This window comes from Sitophilus oryzae, unplaced genomic scaffold (genome assembly GCF_002938485.1).
Source record: "Sitophilus oryzae breed Bouriz unplaced genomic scaffold, Soryzae_2.0 scaffold_179_pilon_pilon, whole genome shotgun sequence".
NCBI lineage: Eukaryota > Metazoa > Arthropoda > Insecta > Coleoptera > Curculionidae > Sitophilus > Sitophilus oryzae.
Window position 1 is genome coordinate 9,144,758 of NW_022146501.1, and position 22,392 is coordinate 9,167,149.

At 32.0% G+C, this 22,392-nt stretch overlaps 1 protein-coding gene across 4 annotated transcripts in view; it reads right to left on the reverse strand.

Annotated features, from left to right (window-relative positions):
* Positions 1 to 1,493: 1,493 nt before the first annotated feature.
* The window catches only part of LOC115882868, a 451,933-nt gene continuing 431,034 nt past the window's right edge, over positions 1,494 to 22,392 (reverse strand). For all 4 annotated transcript variants that reach the window (XM_030901116.1, XM_030901118.1, XM_030901117.1 and 1 more), the window contains 2 exons: positions 8,536 to 8,782; positions 1,494 to 2,372 (listed from right to left, as the gene is read on the reverse strand). In XM_030901116.1, coding sequence (XP_030756976.1) covers positions 2,208 to 2,372; positions 8,536 to 8,782 — 412 coding nt within the window. In that variant the 3' untranslated portion in view covers positions 1,494 to 2,207. The remainder of the gene's footprint in view (positions 2,373 to 8,535; positions 8,783 to 22,392) is intronic.

The following is a 22,392-nucleotide window of genomic DNA, read 5'->3' on the forward strand; positions in this document are numbered from 1 at the left end:
AAATCACAGGCATGTATATTTTTTCCCTAGGTAGTTTTATACAGGTACGGACAAAAAGTTATTACGCTTCAAAACAGTTAGAACACATGTAGGTGGCGCCCTCTACCAGTAGGAGTCATATTGACATCAAAATCAAATTTCTCGTGTCAAAAAACTCCCAGACACCAATTTTCATCCAAATATTGTCGTTACTGCAGAAATTATTTGGAAAAAAATCGAAATAAAAATGAAATTTATACACCCTGTATCTCCGAAACTAAGTATTTTAGGGCATATATTTACACGAACTTTTTTACTTATTTTTATCTGCAGAATATGCCGCCCATGTTTCCGGAATAGACTTCGGACCACCCTGTATATCTCTAATCCAGTGCATTTTTTGTCTAGGCACATTTGTTTTACTAGTAAATTACAATACCACTGCCAAATTATTCATCTCCGTTGGACCAATGTAGTGGTGTTTACAAAAAAAATACTTTCTTCTTTTGTTGAATTGTCTTCTAATGGCTAGAAACCCAGAAGTTTTTTCTCAAGAAAGAACTATCTATTACATGACATGTATTGTGCACCATGCAATATAAAATTATTAAAGCAGTGCATAAATGTAAGAACTTTTTGTATTATTATTATGTTTAGTTTTTTAGAACTTTGGCTGGCCCATCACACTAGGAACTGTTCAGGTGTTGACAACCTGACTAAGAAGTGTAAGGTATAAACTGCAAGGTGTTGACAACAACAAGACAGGTGTCACCTTAGTCTGAAATTGAAAAAAATAGAAATGAAATTGTGAAATCTCTTTGATATAATATTTATATTTCACGTTTATATTTTTTTTTTTATTTTTCCGGTGCTGTTATTCATTTATATATTTTTTTGGTAATGTTTTGTTATTCTTATTACTCTTTTTCATTTCTTTTATTGTTTCTTGTTATTCTTGTTCTTCAATTTTTTACTTTTGCTTTACCATTTTTAATTTCATATGGGAAATAAAACAAATATATATTTTTTCAAAAAATAACAATATATTACACGTATCATACAATAGTTATTGCTTCTTTTCGTGACATTTACAATCCATCCAAAAACATAAAAAATATCAGATTCATTTAGGAAATTCATCTACTATTTCTAAGTCCATACAATTAAATCTAACAGAAACATAAGTTAAACATTTATTTATTTATTTATAAATTAAATAGGATAATACTGCCTTGCATAAAAGATATTAAGCTCATCTAAATAAAAAAAATCATTTGAGATATGGTTATTCTTCTTTCTTTTTCTTCTAGTTTTAACTGACTAGGCACTATGTATATAAACAAAAAAAAGTAAGAGACAATGTGATATTTGTATCTTGAGTTATTCATAATTATACAACAAAAAAATTAATAACAAAGCAATCTATGTATGTAATTAAATGAGTAAACTTTTTCGAAAAAAAAATATGTAGATAGAGTTGAGATTTAAATTGTATTTCACTAAACTCCTGACTCAATATGAGTCAAAATATATTTGATAATAATAATCTAAAATTTTCGAAGGCGTTTTTTTTTGTTTCTTTCCAGAAAAGTAAGTTTTTAAACTTATATTATGAAAGTGTTCCTTTTTTCAGTTATTTTATGAGTAAATTTATGGACAAATTTGATATGTATGAGTCTTTCAAAATGTGTAACAAATAAAAGGAAAAATTTCCCAAAAAAAGAAACACGTACAAACGCATTCTAAAAAGAGTTAAATTGTCTCGATCACAAAATTATTATTTTTCCCTAAAATTATCACTCTTCAATATTTACAGACATTATTCCTAAAGTTATTTAATTAGACGAACAAAAAAAAAGAGTGGCTGGACTTTCTAGACATTTTTCCTTGATTTTTATACAGAGAGAGAGAGAAAAAAAACTCGTTTAACATTATTAGATAGATCAGTCTTTTTTTAGAACTAATTTTAAAAAGGCCCCTATATTGATTTACTTCTTCTTATAGTTCATCTTTTTCTTTACATCAAAAGTAGTTCAGAATACTGTCGAAATGTACAGGGGGAGCAAATAACAAAACGAACACGTTTTCCATGGTTACGGAAAACTTCGTTTTTATCTACTCCCGTTTTTCATTTTGTTCCTATGGCAAATATAATAATAATCGGTGTACAGAGCTGAAAGGCCCCACGAAATCACGTACAGGCAGTTGATTTTCGAGTCTTCCAACCGCTAGTAAACGTAGATTTGCTTGAGTTGGGGCTTGAGCTCTGCAGGTATGGTGTAGATCTCCGTGGGGGGCTTCTTCTTAACCAGTCGCCTCCATCGGCCTCCAAGGTTCTTTCGGAAACCCCTCACAAAGCCAGATCTGTCCGCATTTGCTTGTACAATGTTTTTCTGTAAAGAAAAACAAAAAATTTAGTTAAATTCATCTAAAAACAATGATAACATATTGATAGAGTACCAAAAAGATCAATATCAAGCTATTTTTCAATTCAATTGAACAAAACAACTTAAGAATCAAATTTTTAGATGTTTCTATGCCTTCCATGGCGATGTTTTATTTTCGATCACATGGTATAAAGGCAGGATTTTTTAGGATAGAAAAAAAACCTTGCCAATAATTCACACCACGTTTTAGAGATAAAACTTTATTGGCATCCGTATAATCATGACCTTAACGTGATATCAAGGTTCGTAATGTTATAAAAGTCGCTTAATTTAGGATACTGTTAGTTAATATTAGTAGTTTAGATCATTAGTTCAATACATGTCTCAGTAACAAAAAACTCGAGACATTAATGAAATCTTTCCTCGGAGGTTTGAATACTACAATATATATCGAAATATAAATATTACAATATCATCGAAATAAAACGGTATTAGTGATAGCTATGCAATGAAGATCGCTGTCATTTTATATGTAAAATTATATGAGAAATGTCACTGATCGTCATCTTGAAGCCAACTGGACGCCTTTTTTTGATCAAACAAGTATTACATTTTGACATGCGAACCTTCAAATGCAGTAAAATATAGATGTCGTTTGTCACTTCTGAATCACTCATTCGTTCCTTCGAAGTTGTGTTACAAATATCGGAAACTGGTGATGAATATGAGGTTTTCATTAAAAAATAATATTTTAATTGCATAGTAATAATACTTAAAGTTTTGTGTGCTCTGAATCCACGTATAGACGACATCTACCAACTTGGCAACCATTTTAGACGATGTCATTAACTCCGACGAAAAAAAAAAGAGAAAAAATGGCCGAAGACCGCCAAGTCTCGAGGAAGAAGAAGAAGAAAAAAGAAAAGACCAGGTTACTCGATCTCAGGCATCGTTAGGAAGCATTGGTCTCTGTTTCTGTTAGATCTCGGGATAACCAGATGAAACAAGGGTCATCGGCATGCGTATATATGTATATAGACGGGGAAGTCAGTAGCGGCACTATTATAGCCCCGATTTCTTAATTTGTTCCCCGAAAATTTATGGCAAAATGAGATAACACGTGGTTCCTTTAATTTAAAATTGATATTATTGAAATTTTGATCGAAGAAAATGCATAGTTATGTTATGCCGGGTCCAGACCAAGGCGACCAAAAGTAAACACGATTTTGAGACAAAAACAAGACAAAAATGTCGCAGAAATGTTTTGGATTTGTCGTAAAACATGAATGTTTCTGTCTTGTCGCTATTTTGTCTGCTTGGTCTGGACCCGGCATTAGATACTGATATTTTGTTGGTTTTTCAGTGTCTTTTTCATCAAAATCGAAGCAAAAATTGAGGAAAAACAGTATTGAACCATTATTTAACCTAATATAAAAGAGTATTATCAATAATTTTAATAATATGATGGTTATAATGTAATACAGACTTATTTTTATTACTTCATGAGGTTAGATAACTTAAATTTGACATTTGAAAACTCGAATTCCTTTTCTGTTACATGTTTTAAACGCCGAATAAGAAAAAAATCAACCCCAAATAATAAACTGAGTTAAACAAAAGTGTTTGTATAATTCTAACGGTTATAAAATCCAATTTAATGACATCCGAAGTAAAATACAGTTTCCGTTTTAGTTTGTGTACGCCACTGTAGCGTCGGGGTTATTGATCTAAGCTCAAACGAGGGTTGGGAATACACGCTCTAGACGAGAAACCATTATACAGCTATTATAGTTCGAAAAAGGCACAAGGTGGCGGATTCTGTGAAGCGTTCCAGATATTTCTGGTTTTCTTTCTCCCATATTTTTGCTGTAACCGTCCTTTTTCGTTGTCATTTCAGACAAGGGTCGAAAAGCATACAAAGCGTTGTGTATTTTTCTCAGGCAATCTGGGATTTGTCTAGTGTGACAGGCAATTTTTCTAGGCCCTTTTGAAATATTACGTCTGTTTCGAATTTTAAAGTTTTGAAATATTCATGTTGTAAAAAAGTCAGTGATGGTTCAATAGAAAAAGTCAGTAGCCCTTTTCAAATATTCAATAATAAAAATGATGAAAAAGGACAAAATAATTAAGAATAACTTAAGATTACTGAAATAACAATCCATCTAGTAAAATGTACTGAATTTTTTGTATAACGAATGTTATCTTAAAAAATATATCTTCCGACTGGCCACTGTGAACCACGATATCATTCTGTGGTCATCACTAACGGATGTGATAAAAATTTTTATCAAAAACGTGGTGAGAATTTATTGGGAAACTTTTTCTTACACTTACAGTTCAGAAAGTTCAAAAAGAAAGCTTGCGAAACAATTTTAATCAAAAATATAAAAAAGCCGTTTAAATATAGGGACGGAACTGCATTTCTTTAAGGAAAAAACAATAATAAATAAGATTAAAAATGGCGCCAGCCGAAAAACTGAATCATGGCCTACTTTCTCCGCATCCAAGTTCTTTCTTTTGCCGTGTTCAATAAAATGGGGTCTTTTTCGATTGGAATAAAGTGAAATTTTTTCGCACGCCGCCATTATTGTTATCATTATTATTATGTCAACGGTTGCAAAATGCCCACTCTCCTCGTTCCCATTTGAAACCGACACATTCACGCCGGGCTAAAATAGAAATCTTCGATTTTTTCATCGATTTTGTAGACTTAAAGTCAGAAAAAATGTTTTTTTCGTTCTATTATAGTCACTTAAACCTATTATGGTGATTACTATGATTAAAAATGTGTTTTTTTTCCTTTATTTTAAGAACTGGGCTCTAATATTTTGTTAAAATATATCATAAAACGTTTTAAGACTTGCCTATTATCACTTACACAAGTCTATTAAGACTATCACTGTAGCATATTCATCACCATCATCATTCAACCATCTCCAATTATGGTGTAGCTTCCCTCACATACTCTCTTTGTAGTTGGGCCCATTGTGGGCCCAAGTTATCCCTGCTAATTTCCTAATATCATGGTCCCATCTCAGGTTCAGTCTTCCTCTAGGTCTCTTAATTCCCCATGGGTACCATGCTGTAATTTTTGTGGTCCATCTGCTGTCGGTTCTTCTTGCCAGGTGTCCTGCTCATTGTCATTTGAGGGATTTTACTCTGTGGATGACATCTATTACCTGGGTCTTTTGTCGTATCCACTCTATTCTTTTACGGTCTCTCTTGGTTATTCCCAGCATATTTCGTTCCATTGAGAAATGTGCGACCTGCAGTTTCCTTATGATGTCCGTTTTAAGTGTCCAGGTCATCAAAAAATATTAAAATTTAATAACATTTTTTTTTTGAATTTATAAAACGATTCTTTCGAAAATATATCGATGAATATAAAGTACCCAGCGTGAATTGCAGCAGTACTGGGTACTGGCGGCGACCTCATCGACTTTACAACCAGCCAATTTAAATGTTGTAACGGTTATTTCCTTGAAATTTTAATACCACACATATGTATATGTCTGGTTTGTGGGACGGCACGCTCGGCTCGCATGGCCGAGCCTTGTACAGGGTGCGCCAGATCAGCTGTTTCTAAAATAATCGTGTTTTGTTATGGATTGTGGATGGCTTCCTAGTCAATTTGAACTCTTTGTGTTCTATGCCTATTGCATCATGTAACGTTGTTGGTACATTATACAACGGGGTCTTTTGGTTTGTTCATTATCATTAAAAAAGTCCAATTCCTTCAAAAAACTTGATAATTTTGATAATTCTTGGCCACTAGCTTGCAATAAAAAGCTGTAAGTACCTGTTTGTTTGAATATTGGGGAAATTTACACGATAAAAGTTATTTTTAGTTTTTTCAACGCACATCAACGAGTTTATCGGTAAAAAATAAAACGTGAGTGATTTTACCTTTAAAAAATCCCAACTTATCTACGGAACGTTTAGTTTTTTACGTCAAGCTCAAGGCATAGATAATATACAACAAACTGAAACTTCCATCATGTAGTATAAAGAAATGGAACTAGATTAACCTTAATTCTTATCTTTCAACAACTTTTTTTACTTAATTCAATGTCTCTCGATGTTACGTAACATCTCTAGATGTTACAGTACATGAAAATGTTAAAATGTTCTTCAATTGGGAGTCCTAATTTGTATTTTTATTAAATCTAGGTCACTTTTCTGAATCTAGAACGTACAGAAATGACTCAAAAAACGTGATGAAATCAAATCCATCAAATTCAGGTCATTCAAAACACAAATCAAGTAATTTTTATGCATTTCTTCTTTCTTTTTTCAGAGAAAAAAAACAAATTTATTGGAGTCTGACTTTCGTAATCCTAAAATAGATTGATCCCAAGCTAAACTTAGATTTTCTATTACAACACTGGATAAACAAACTTAAATTTAGACCATCTTTTCGTAGGCTAGCCGATTTATATTCGGTAATATTTCAAAAAATGTTTATTCGTGCTTTTCAAGATCCTTTTTACTCTAGAGAGCTGTGAAAAGATGTCCGATAGCCAACAATAAGTTGTATGAAAGGTCGTTTTATTTTTAGGAATACAAAAAAAAACTAAATGTATTGTTTCTGTTCAAGGTGTTGTAAGTAATATTATCAAGGATAAGTTAAAAAAAAATCCTATTACAAAATTGATTAAAATACATAGGTCAGTTAGGTTGCTCGGAGATTTTCTCGAATTTGAAAACATATTAGTTATTTATTAAAGCGTTCTCTATTTGTACTGAATTCATTTGAAGTATTCGTGCTCAACAAGTGTCCAAAACAGACATGTTTTGGAGATATTAATGTGGTTTTGAACTTGGTACACGTTTTATTTGATGGCTATTAAATATAGATTAATGATGAATTATATTCAAGGTCTTTTCATTTTTATGTAAGCTTGTATTTATGTTTCGAAACTTCGATCAGAACTTTTAATGTGAGAAAACTTTATGGTATAACTTAATATCTAAATAGAAAAGTATTATATTTCTAGTTGTGGTGAGAGATGAAACATTTAATCTGGGAAAGGATGTTTCAAAAACGCTCTCAAACTTAATGACAAATATTTTAATATAATATGGATAAAAAATATGAACGGTCCAGACGAGCCTTGGACGGCTGGTAGTTATCAGGTTCTTTCTCTCTATGTATATTTTTACTAGGCATATATCATAGGATTTTGTAGGGACCAGTTAGACCTACAGTAATATTTAAAACGGTAAATTTAAAAAAATGGCGCTTGTATTGTTTATCCTCTGGACCTTTCATATCTAGTTCTTCTTCACAAGCTGCTCTTCATAAGAACTGAACCTATCCATATTTCATCTTCCTGTGTTATTATAAAAATGTTGTATTAGGTAATGAGTAAATTATTAAAAGATATTCTAAAGACGAATGTTGTTTTACAAAAGATTTCAATTTTTTTTATGAAGGTTACTTCTAAAGTTTCAGAAAAGATGGATACAATAGCAAGGTGATAAATTTCTGTGAAACTATATCCTAGTGTGTCCAAACTTTTTGCTACTCTATTCAAATCGCCAATTTCTTACACAATTTCATTAAAAAACAGAGAACCTGTAGTTTGAAGATTTAGCTAATTTTTGTTGATAGGTAAGTAAATTTTGATGCAAACCTCTCTAATGTGTCCAATTTCTACTAAATGAACATTATTTTTGTAGAATTATACTCTGGTGTTTGGTTTGGTGTATGCTGTTTGTTTGGCATTGAACTCAACCGAACTAGATACCAAATATACAATATTTACTGAAAAGTTCTGTCCATTGGTAACTAAGCAAAATTTGAGGAGATTAACTGTAAAAGGTGTTGTGGAATATTTGTAATAAAAGATCTTTTAGTTGATATGTGTGGATATGTGTAAGAAATTGGTATTCTTACATATTTCCAGATATAGTCTCACAAAAAAATACTGTCCAATTTGAAGAATTTATCTAATTTTGAATGATTCTTATGTAAATTTTGATACAAACTAATCTCTACACTCTGGAGTCTGGTTTGGCATTAAATTCAAACCACCATCGGTTATAGAGGTCTTGTTTGTGTGAAAGTGGTACTAAAAGATCTTTTGCTTGTCCTAATCATTTTGGTACTCCATCCAAAGACTCTAAATCTTACAAACAAAGAAAAAGAAGCAAAATGGAGACTGACCTGTTCGTTATTGTACAAACACCTTTCAGCGGGCTGTGGTGGAAATTGCCATAGGAACTGTCCTCGGTAAGCCAAAGGATCCGTACTCTCCACCTTCTGCAACTGTCCAGCATTGACACCAGCCGAATTCGTTCCATTGGTGGAAGGTGCAGTGGTCGTCACCGTGGTAGGTTGCAGAACCACCGTCGTGGTAGCCTCAGGTACGGGGTGGACAGTGTTGGAGTGTTCCTCCCTCTTCCTCAGCTTGCTGCGAACAAGACGAATAGCAATCATTGTGCCGTTTGAACCCACCATCTTAGATTCGGTGGCGTTCGTTTTTCTGAACCCGAAGATAGCTATTTTGAGGCCGTTCAAAGAGATTCTCTTATTAAATCTAAGGTTAAGTTGTAGTATCACAGATCACTCTCAGGTGGGGGTGCTTAAATAGTAATGTTTCTTTGGTAACTGGGTTGAAAGTTTAGGATACAGTACGCACTTTCGCGATTTCAGTTGACTAGAATACGATCACTTTTGTTTTGTTTGCTTGGGTTGTTTTGACTAAAAGTCATCAAACTTGCGTCGGAAGATAGCCAACGATATAGCCAAACGGAAACTTCTGGCCATACTATTCTCGACCGAAAGATATAAGTGAGAGAACTGATCACTCTGTCGCTAACGGAACGAAACTAGCGCCAGCGGCTTGCGAAGTCGATATTTAAACTATACACGTTCGTGACGTCGTAGACTGTCTATATACTGGTTGGCGGTTACTCGTAGTAAGGGGAGCGCGTAAGAGAGGGTTGGTGGGGGCGGGGGGAGACAATGGCATAAGGGGAGTCGATTAAGGTGAGACGAGAGGGGAAGTACAGACGGCGATTGTGACGGACACGGAGGTTGGGCCCAACGCTGTTGCCCGTTTTAATGAAAGTATAATAATTTCGGTTAATTTTTGTACTGTACACTATGCGTTTTCTGATTCTAGGTTATTAACCCTAGTAAATATTATCCGTCAAACAGTTCGCAACAAATGGGTGGAAATTATATGTTACTAAATTATCGAGAGAACTAAAAAACGTACATATTTCAAAAATCTTGAAATATCTCATGTAAGAACTGCCATAGAGATAATATTGAATACCGCTCTCAACAGTGTCACAAATGAAATCAGCATCATATTTTTTTAATAACTGATTTAGACGAAATTTGAATTTGTCAATTGAAAATTTAGACGAAATTTGAAAATCAATTCGATTGAAATTACAATGAAACTTAACTTGTTGCTTGTTGCTCTCGGGTATTTGTCAACTTTGAAATTTAAAGAAACAAATTTAATTGCTGAAATTGGGTTTAATGGACAAATTCTGGAAAAGTGGAATTTGAAAAAAATTCAGGAAAATTGAAATTCTGGAAAAGTGAATTTGTTTGGTCATTGTTTTACAGAAGCGTATCAATCACCTACGGTTTATTCGAAGCCAAGATGCACCAAACGCAAACAAGCACATGAGGCATGTGCGTGAATAGTAATATTACAGTAACATTATATTGTATCACTGTAGTATTACTATTATATTGTATTAAATTTATTAGGTACTTTATTAGTCATATAATTATCTAATTGTCATACATTTCGTTTAAATTGGTGGGGCAATTAAATAGTTTTTTTTAAATTTGATCAGAAATTCTACAAAAGAAATTTATAAAGAAACAAAAATGGTCACAAAGATATATAATAATAAACGAGATTAAGCATTTTAGAACAAGCAAAATTTTTAAGATCAATAATAAAAAAATTTTATAAATAAAAAAGTTTTTCCTCTTGTAAAGACAATCCGGGGACATACTGTATATGGTCTCCAAAGCACACTATGCATTTTGTGTGGTATCTAGCCAATTACACTGCATAAATCAAAATAATAATACACACAAAAACGGTTCGTGCAAATACTAGACAAACTGATATATTTGAAATCGGAAGAAAACGATCTTTCAAAATAAATTAAAATAAACAGGATGTTGCATTAAAAAAAGTAAAGTTATATTTTTTTCTGAACTTTATCCTAATTAGTGTACCAAATTAGTAGTTTCACTTAGCTAATTATATAGTTCCTCTAATTTCAATGTACTTAAGCATTTAGAAGTTAAAATTAGTGGTAGTAAATTTCAACTAATAGAAAAAGTTAATAAATTTTTAATTTTTCTCACTAACTATTCTTCATAATTTGCAACTAATGTCATTTTAGCCTTTGGCCTTCCCGTCAACAAAAATTCTGGTTAAAAATGAAAAGTTTATTGTTTTATAGCTAATTATTAGGTTTTCTCTATGGATACAACTCTCTACTGCAAGCTGTTGCTAGTGCAGTCTATTAATTTTAATTGTATTTTGAATTTGACATTGCCAACTAATTTATCCACTAATTTCGAGGTTCTGAATGAGGCTTTAATAAAACATAGAGTTGTTAATACCAGAAACTACAAAAATATTTATGTTTTTATTAATCTACTTGAAACATTTCAAAAATTCCTATAACAATGATTCATAAAGGTGGTAAAATAATCAGTTCCTCAAAAATGCAATATTATAGCCATTTACTACGCCGTAGTACCAATTTAATACAACGTAGTTTTTTGCAGAAATCACAAGATCATGGCTATATTAAAATCGATCTCCTTGTCTATATTTACAGGAGTATTAAAAAAATTAGACTTTATCACCGTTATCAACCAGCTCATATTTTATGATCCCGTAAAATGTACTACGGTCCTGACCTAAATTACGAGGAGGTTTTTATTTTGATTACATATACTACGCCAAAATTCCCGGTTTCATATCTATATGGTCGTGATTAGGATTATAACTAATCATTTTTGTAGTAAAATTCCACCAAATATAAATAGTAGATGAGTATGAGTATGATATGTATAAAATATTATTATAGTTGTCTATCTAGAGAATTCTATGAAGGAAAAGTTCAATTTTTCCTTCTTCAGAAAGTCTCACTAACTGTGTCTCTGTGAATTATCAATATTTTTCTTACGATGTTTTGACTAAACTTACAAAATAGTTGGTAATAGAATAATATAATATTTTAGTAACAGTTAATTAGTAGTATACGGGGAGCGTCTCAAACATATGATATGTCATTCGATTCAGAGTAAAGTAAAAAAATACCGAGGGTGCCATTCAAAAACCGAAAGTTGTAGTCATTTTCGGTGAAACAGGAAGTGACCGAAAACAATTGAATACGTCAATCAATCCTAATTTATGTCTTATACTAACATACCAAATCTCGTTTTTTTTATATGAGAATATAAAAAACTTATGGGGTAAACCACTTTTGAGACACACCCGGTATAATACTTTTACTATATTATAATTTATTTGTTAAATCAAAATAAAAATAGTCGCTATGTGCTCTATTGTAGGTGTTTAAAATGTATGTATACATAATTTTATTTTTGTTTTGACTATGTTATACTTCTAATGATCTAATAAAACATAAAATGGTGGTAAAAAACTTTATATGTATTATATTATATTTTACAAGGAATAATTTTGGGCTTGAATAACGTTACCGTTTTAGTTATCGTTAATAAATAACGGAAAGCTAAGATTATGGTATGCCAAAACTCTCTATTAGTTTCTTCCGGATCACCAGGTGGATCTAAACGACGCGACGCGACCGACCTATTTGTTTTATATCAGTCATATACATATCAAATATATACTGATTATCGCCTATCTCTGCAATGTGTTGGAGTTGAAGCCGAGTTAGAGACAACTAGATAACCGGTTCATGTATATTTCACATAAGTTCATCTGTTAGCGAGACACTGGCGCAACAGCGCAACTCCAAAATTCCGAATATCGATTAGCCCTTGCTCTGAGGATTAGCCAATTGTCGAACGGGAACGCAAACGAAAGCCGTACGAAGTTGGACGGAGCCGTACGAATGTACAGCTGGTGCTAGCGTCTAGTCTCTTATTGGTCTGGTGATCCGATCGATAATTCAAAATCCAGTCTTGCGCACTACGCTTGTGCTCCGCTAACTGAGCGACTTATGCAAATTCCTTCAGAAGATTTATATACCCATTTCACCGGCTCGGCTTCACAGAATGCAGTTTGGAGTCAATATAGTTAGTTAGTATATATATGATATCAGTATATCCAATCTATCTCTAGTACATGTCATTAGTGTATGCACCGTATAGAGTTATAACTCAAAATGGGGGACACACGATAGTTTTTAATCCCTCTTACTTTGACATGGTATTATGGTATCTTACTTAAAAAGGTATATGCAGAAAAAAAATGTTGTGTAAAGACAGGATGTCATTTTTCCAAAATAAAGAGAGTTGCTATTTTTATATAACCATTAAGTGGTATAAAAATGTATACACCAGAAGTTTTAGATTCAAATTCATTTTTTTAATCTTCTCTGTCATTGTTGTTTTTCACAATTCTTTAATACAATATCCGGAACTGAAACTCAACCTCACTGACGTTTGTTGTAAAAACAAAACACAAAGGTTTACATACGTAAATCGAAACGACGTTTTATTTTTCAGATCCGTTATCGGGAAAAACAGATATATTATTTACTGGGCTTCAGACAAGCGGACTGTTTAAAATCACCTTTTTTCCAGAAAAATCGACTAAATATACTGTTTGTTTTCCAAAATACAATAAAATACTGTTGGTTCAATATAGGAAGGAAAATTATTCCTAAATCATTTTTTATTTTGTTTTTTTCGCGATTCTGTAGCCAAAATAACTAATAAATTAGTTCAAAAAGAAGTGAATAAACTGTTTAACATTTTTTTCTTTCAGCAAAAAGATTGAAAAATATATGATGTGTGTAATAAACGGAAAATGTTATCTTATTAGATTGATATATAGACTGGTTTTTACGAGTTTAATATATTTATGTAATTAAATTTTGTTTTAAAGATGCAAATTTGTTTAAAAAAAGGTCCAAAGGTTATTAAAAATTTCCAATTTCACTGGTATGTTGTGTTGTAAAACATAGCTGATTATTTGATATTTAATATCAAATATTTATATTAGTGTAGGTATAAGTATAAGTCTTTCAGCGCGTTATTTGCAGTACAACTAAAAATCAGTACATATAGAATGTATCTATGAAAAGTTATTCGTGTGATTAGTAGGCCAGTCATCTAAGACATTTAAAAAGGCAAACATTGCAAACGGGACTGTATCTACCATTTTTTAATATATCGTTAGAACCCATGAGACTAAGTTATGCCCAATTTTGCAACCCTCAAAACCCTGTGCTACTCTCGTGACACTCAAAAAACCTCAAAATTTTAGTACTTATTTCAGTTTTTTTGAAAAAACTATGTTAAGGAAGAATTTTTCAAATTTAATTGTTCTATACTTTTATAAAGTCAACTAAATTTCCTACAATTTAAGCCCAACCCGAACCCTCTAGGCCAACTCGTTGTCCAAATACAGCCAATAAAATATCGGCTATTTTTTTGAAAAACTAAAAATGTATGAGTACGGTCACATTCCAAAGCGCGTGTCGGCTAAACTAATGGCTCTAGAGAAAAGTCATGAGGAATAAAGTTGTAGAGAATTTATTCAGCTTCAATTTGATGTAAGAATAGGACCGCTAGGTATCGTATTTTCCTCAAAAACAAAAAGTGAAGACCTTGGCATCAGTTACCACCTCTGTGAAAGTGTTGAATAAAAAAGTTAATGTTTATCCTCTCACCATATTCCAGAGGGTCTGCATCACCAAACAATCCGATGAGCAATTGAAGCAGCATTTTGCTTATGAGCTAGCACCATATCCGTTGTCCTTGTTCACTGAAAAAGGAATGCGCAAGGGTACTAAATCTTCCTTCTATTCAGCATTTACACCGGTCGCTAAAAACGTTATCCCAGGAAACAAGGCGTTTTGGTAGTCTGGCATCGAAATTATTCGTCACAGATATTGTGGCTGGATACGTCAGCTACGTGTTAAACAACTTTGGTAAAAATGTTGCAGTTGTTTTTGATGGATACCCAGAAGATGCGGCTATGAAAAACACTAAATTAGCTGAACGTCTGCGGAGATCTTCTTCTCTTTCCTGTGGTGACATTTTGTTTGATGAAGCGACACTCATCAAAGTGCCTCAAGCAAAAGGGCTCTCCTATGCAAACAAACGCCGACTGATCACCATCATGTGTACCGAATTTGAGAGACAGGGTATCGAGGTACATCAATCACCAGAATACGCCGATGCTGAGATAGTGGGAACTGCCCTCTCCAAGAGCTCATCGTACGAACAAGTTTTTATCATGGAGGAGGATATTGATTTACTGGTCCTCCTAAATGGCTTGAGCTGTGGACAAACAAACCTCCACTTCCAGAAAGTCGGTAGAGGTGGATCTGAGTGCGCTCAATACGAGGCAAATTCTTTCTAATTCTAAGCGGAAAAATGCAGCTTCCAGGAGAGATGGTTTTGTTTCTGCATGCAATCAGTGGGTGTGACACTACTTCTGCTCTTTTCTGGCAAGGCAAAATGAAGTGGTGCGAATGTCCACAAAAAAATCCCCACTGGATAGACCTCGCCACCAATTTCTTTGATCCAAACTCGACGCAGGAAGAAGTAGGAAACGCTGGCGAGAAGATTTTGTTGAACCTCTAAGTGGGGATCAGGGCACGCGTGGGGGTCTTCATGAACAGCGTGGGGGTCGAGAAAAATCCATCCGACTGGGGATGAACCACCAGTCAACAGGGTCTTATGCCAATAACTATGCAGAGCCCGCCCCTCAAAACCTGCTTAAGATGGTTGCAAGCAGATGCAAGAAAGGCTGCTCCTATGCAGCCAACAGCAGTGCAAGTGCAGGATCCTTCCTGCACTTGCAGAAAAGCAGGACTGAAGTGCTCCATGCTCTGTTCCTTTTGCCAAGGGCGAAGCTGCAGCAACGTTGCTCCCATCATCTTGGATGAGGAGGACGAGGAATTGAACGATTTAACATATGAGGACCCACCTCCATCGTCAGAGAATGTCGTTCCTCCTCCTCTTCCCCCCTCTCTGACTGATCCGGAATGGATAGGGCCCAGTCCTTCTAAGAGGATCAAGTAAAGTAGGGCTTTTGTATTATATTTTATAGTTTATACATATTATATTTGTGTTGTTTATTTTTAAATGAGTTTAATAAAATATGTTTTCATGATACTCCCCAAACTTAGATGTTTTACTATATTTTGGTTCTTGAGCAAAATACGACGGCCTAGCGGCCTCATTCTTACATCAAATTAAAGCTGAATAAATTCTCTACAACTCTATTTCTCATGCTCTTCCCCCCTCTCTGACTGATCCGAAATAGATAGGGCCCAGTCCTTCTAAGAGGGTGAAGTAAAGTAGGGCTTTTGTATTATATTTTATAGTTTATACATATTATATTTGTGTTGTTTATTTTTAAATACGTTTAATAAAATATATTTTCATGATACCCCCCAAACTTCGATGTTTTACTATATTTTGGTTCTTGAGCAAAATACGACGGCCTAGCGGCCTCATTCTTACATCAAATTAAAGCTGAATAAATTCTCTACAACTCTATTTCTCATGACTTTTCCCTAGAGCCATTAGTTTAGCCGACACGTGCTTTGGAATGTGACCGTACTCATAAATTTTTAGTTTTTCAAAAAAATTGCCGATCTTTGATTGGCTGTATTTGAACAACGAATTGGCCTAGAGGGTTCAAGAACAATTAAATTTGAAAAATGATTTCTTAACACAGTTTTTTCAAAAAAACTGAAATAAGTACCAAAATTTTGAGGAGTTTTGAGTATCACGGGAGTAGCACAGGGTTTTGAGAGTTGCAAAATTGGGCATAACTTAGTCTCATGGGTCCTAACAATATATAAAAAAATCGTTGATACAGGCCCGTTTGCGATGTGGGATGTCTTAAATGACTGGCCTATAGTGCAAAAAGGACATATTTTTTGCACGACGCACATATGTATGCACAAAAAAATATGTTGCAGATATTTCTTGCAACTCGAGACGAAGTCGAGAGCTGCAATCATGCTGAGTGCAACAAATATGGTTTATGCACATGTTGCACACATTTTTTCTACGATCGAATTGAACTTTTTATTTAAATGTTTATTAAAAAGTTTTTCCAGTAATTCACAGAATAATATTACCACTTGTTTCTTCACTTCACCGGAAAACTCTTTTCCGGAATGTTGCTGGGAGGTGTCCAGTAGTGGTACTTGGTTTACCTTTCAGAATTTGACAAATTTTTACAAAAATTTACAACTCTTCAGTTAAACTCGTCATAAATAACGTCAAGGGTTTTTTTGCACTAGTGTAAAAAAATTAACTTTTAATACAGTAAATAGTGTAAAAATAGCTACTTTTTGCACGGTCGTAGAAAAAAATATTTTGTGGCTTTTTGCTAGTAAAGCAAATTTGCAAAAGCAACAAAAAATGCTTAACGTTTCAGGGTGTATATCTCCCCACCATCAGAAGCAAAAAAAATCAGCCACAGAGGCTTAGTCATTATGTATTATTAACGTTGATTTCTAAAAATCATTTTATTTTAACATCTGGAATAAATTTGGATTCAGACTAATCCTCAGCTTGAATCTCAACTAATATTAACCGTGATAATAGTTACAATCTTTCTCGGTATAACATTTGCGTAAAAGTTACTATTTAACGCTAAATCTACGTTTAAAACGTCTATTTTTATTTTATATACTTCATTTTATGCCCTATTAAATCTATTTTCTTCATAAACTACAAACATATTGTTCGAAAAAAGGTTTATAAATACTACCAAAAGAGTTTTACTACTCTCAACTTAAAATACGATTTTATTTACTTTATATATGAAGAATTGTCTTCATTTTCAATAGTTTTAGATATAAAAGTATTTTTTTAAATATAATAATTTTAATTTATAAAACACCGTTTCACATAGAAACTTCTATATGAAAAAAAAATTCTCTAGTAATGATTGCTTTAACCCAGACACACTTTGTTATAAGTCTAAATAGGTTTAATGCCAATTAAAAGAGATTACCTAAACATTACAATCTAAACTCTAAATATACAAGTTAAATCAAGAATCAGCAATATAAGACTTTTAAAAAAGGCTGCTATTTGTAACTACCGCTTGGGTTTTGGTCTACGTTGGATCAGAGTAAGTAAACCGACAAGTAGCGTCAGTCCCGTTTTCATTTTTTTTTGCGGCTGCGCGAAATAAGTAGTCTATCTGTCATATGAAGAAGCGAAGTTGTCACTGTTGCCATTTATCAAATATCTCTATATACCTTATTTCAAGTATGCCTCAGGCAACGAATAATTTTTTTTTAATTATTTATTAGCTGTAAGATATTTTATACATTCAAATTTAGAAATCAGGATAAAACAAAACAAAAAAAATATGTATAAAACTTTATAATTAATTCCACTTCAAATTATGAGCAGTGTATACCATGTTTATAGGACCACTTCAGAAGTTGAGCAGTTAAATACATAGTCTATCTGTCAAACACGTCAAAAGAAAGAGAAAGAAAATTTGGTCCCACCACATCAAAAGAGCCGACGGTTTCTGTCGCTACTCGGCGATCTACTTACTCTGGTTGGATCAACACAGTTTGTTTTTTCATTTTGTGGCGGTTCAGGTAAAATCTTACAACTCCTACTTTCAAAGTTTTTTACTACATCGAAAAGGAATGCCTGCAGGTGAAGCACTAAATATTTATCTATGAAAACCCTGTACATTATATTTGACAAAAATATCTAATCATAATATATTCTTGATAACTTTTTCTATCCTAATAAAATTAACTGGAAATATCCAGTTTAATATTAACTCATACATTTACCTATTATTAGAATAATTTGACGATCAGATTAGTCTAGACGAGTTTTACAAGCTATATACATATGAATTGATGAATGTGCTAAAAAATTACAAGAAAAGACTAAAGAATTAACAAATGAATTATCAGCTGACAAAGAAAAGCAAGATCCTTAACAAATCTTAAAGTAAAAGATACTGGACTAGTGATAAGCAAAGATCGAAAAACTATCAATTGGATTGTCATTTCAAGAGTTTTTTATTATTGAAATTTTGATTTTTTTTGTATTTATTATGGAAATTTGGAAAAGTTTAACCGGGAATAACCATTTTAGAACAAACAAAAACTTTTATGAAGAATGTATTTTTCTCAAAATGCCAATAATAAATAAGTTTTTCCTCTTGTAAAGAAAATCCGTGGACATACTGTATACACACGAGCTGTGTTTATATGGTCTTGACTTCACCAATCGATGATATTGACAGAAGTGTGTTTGTTATGATAGTAAGGTTTTATTAGAAAAAATCAGGTATCATCAAGTATCATGTGAATATTTTATTGAGAAGAATTCCATTATTTTATCATGATTCAAAAAAGACACTAAAATTTATTTTAAAGAAAATTCTGTTATTCCCCATTCATGTCAAAATAATTATATTTAAAAATATAAAATTAAATAAAGTAAAAAATGATAGGTGTGAGTTAAACCATACCAGAAACATCCAGTTTGGTGATAAAAAAATGTATAATAGCAAAATTACAGAATCATTACTTATTACCATATAAAAAAATTCCGATAATTAGAATAGCTGTGTGAAAAACACTGTGTACCATGCACTATCCGGTTACTTATAGAGTATTACAAATATTAATTAAATATTTGATTGGTTGGTGTCATTTCTAGCGGCTGGAACCTAATTTCAATTTGTTAATCAATTTGACAAATTAAATAATTAAATTATTTCCGTTCCCGGATTATGTATGTGTCAGATTTACATTTTTTAACACTTGTATAAATAAAGGTATCGATTAAATTTCTTGGGAAATATTTCTTTATTTCTGTTTTATGATAAAATATATTTAAATTTAAGTATTTGTAATGGATTACGCCATTTTATATTTAGATTTTATTGAAATAAATTGGAAATCACAATCCTTGTGGCTTAAAAAAATGTTCTGTAACGCAATTGATGCGGTTAATTTTTTAATTGGAAAAATCTATAAACATTTTTCAAAAAAACTTTTTTAGCTTCATCCTTGGGTGACACCAAAAATCGCTTAAGGCCTAAACGCCTTCTCAACTCTACTTTTTTAAATCGTCATCATCATCATTCTCGGCTTATTCAACCATTTCCAATATTTAGATACTTTCTTTGTAGTTGAGCCCAATGGTTGTATATTGTTGGTTATGCGAGCCCAAGTTATCCCTGCTAATTATCCTTGCTCGGAACACCCTGTATACATTTTTAAAAAATCTTAAAATATGTAAAAAACAAAATAAAATATACGTGTTTAAGCATTTTTTCGGAAACTTGACTGTTTTTTAAATAAAAAATATTGTAATATTTGAGGGGTGGTTTCACCCCCTTGGAACTGGAATTTCGAAAAATCCCTTTTTATCGAACTTCTACAACCTAGAATCGACCTGTATGCCAAAATTGAACTTCTTACATTGAGTGGTTTGAGCAGGATCGTGATTAACCAGTGAATCAGTCACTTAAGGATTTTATATATTAGTATAGATAAATGAGGATCTCTTAAAAATGAGAAACAATTTTTAAATCAAAGATATTGAGTTACTGATATTCTGCAGTAAAAAAATATTGGCTCGTGTAAGTAGAAAATAAAAAAAATCGAAAACTGAAATGGTTATCTATATAATGTAATAGTTCATTAATCATGCATTCATCAGGGTTTCCGCGATAGCAACACAATTAATGACGAACTGCCATTTTTTTTAGTAAAATAAATGATAAGTATTTATTTAACGATTTCCAGAAATGACCCGACGATATATGATATAAAAATTCAATAAATTGAACGCGGGCTAAAGAAAAATTATAAAGAATTAGGAACGTGTGGCAACCACGTTTCATAATATATCGGAAAAGAGAGCAGAGATTATCAGGAAGCAATTCGAATTACATCAATGGATGAGGTTTGCAAAAATGTTCTGTTCAATTGATAAAAGCATAAACTCGTCTATGTTAAGATGATGAAATATAAGAAACGTAGCTCTTATCTATTATATCTTTAAAGAACAATTTAATCATAAAATGTATATCTTTTTATTTTTGAAAGTTGTTAAGAGGGAGAAGGACTTGTAGAAGGAAATAATGAGGATTGATTAAAATATACACTGACAGGCACCAAAAACGAACACCTTTTGTATTTTAAAGTTTAATATAATGGGTCGCTGATATGTACGGAAACAGTCGATTATTGGGTAAAATATACGAGGTACCGCAAAACATAACATTACAAAAGTTGTAGAGTGCATAAATGTCTATTGGCGAGTAAAAAAATTAAGTATACAAGGTCGGTTATAAAGTCGTGGCATATCAAAGTTTCATTTTTTTAAATGGAACCCCCTATACAGGATTGTTCACCACATACGACACGGAGTATTGTAGCTAAACGATGAGATTTTTACAAATTGTAAGTTTGGGGTTCGTTGAAGGACTATTAGAGCTACAATTTAAAAATATTTTTACAAGATACAGAGTGTCCCAAATAAATAAAAAACATCAAAGTTGTATTTTTTTAAATGGAACACCCTGTATATTATTACATTTTTAGTTTCTACGATTAAAATAAAGGTAAATTTGATTAAGGTTTATTATACTTAAACCTTACCGTTTTTGAAATATTTTCAATTTTGTGAAATTGCAGTAAAAATTTTAAAGCTTCATTTTTCCAAGGGTATCAATGTTTTTGATACTAAATATTTAACGAAGTTTATTTATTGATCAGTTATTGTGTTGCAATAATAAAAATAATACTACCTTATACAGAGTGTCTAAAAATTTATTTTAAATAATTATTAGCTTCAAACGGCGATAACTTCTTTAATTTAAATGGAATGCCCTGTATATTTTAGGAGAATCAGATGCACAATTAAATTGTCTATCAAATTGTATTATACCATTTTTTACCTATCCCTTCAAGTTTTCGTAGAAAATGCATTTTCTTATAATTTAGACCTCATTCATCAATATATCAATGGAATATTGACATTTTAGATTGTTTTTAAAGCAACAAATGTACAAAATGTACAGACTAGTAATATTATCGTTTTTAGCAAAACGATAATATTACTAGCCCATTTGTATGCAAAAAGAAAACTATTTAAATCTTTATAAAAGAGTATACCATTAATTAAATATAACACCATTATTTGCGCCCATATACTAATTAATTACATACTTAATTGTGTTCGTTATTAAATTATTATAAATAAATGTGGATTTGAGTCAGAAATCAATATAATAATAAGTTATCAAATTAAAGTCTCTGTAGTTATAAATAAGCATTTATTAAAAAATGAAATATCATTTTTAAGGTGTTACTTTTTATCACACTGTCTAATGCCCATACAAAATTCAGTTTTTTAGTATTTGGAGCAATTATTATTAATCAAAGCAAACAGTCAGTTAATGTTGTTTGAATACTGGAATCATATTAACTGATCCTCTTTAACAAATATTTAAACAGTTTTTTTTTATTTTTTAATGAAATAAACGAATTATATCGACAATATTAATATTTGTACTCTTTAAAAATTTGTACATCTTTAAAAATAATCTAAAATGTCAATAGTCCATTTGTATATTGATAAATAAGTTCTAAATTACAAGAAAATGCATTTTCTACGGAAACTTGAAGGGATAGGTAAAAAATGGTATCATATAATTTGATAGACAATTTAATTGTGCATCTGATTCTCCTAAAATATACAGGGCATTCCATTTAAATTAAAGAAGTTATCGCCGTTTGAAGCTAATAACTATTTAAAATAAATTTTTAGACAATCTGTATAAGATAG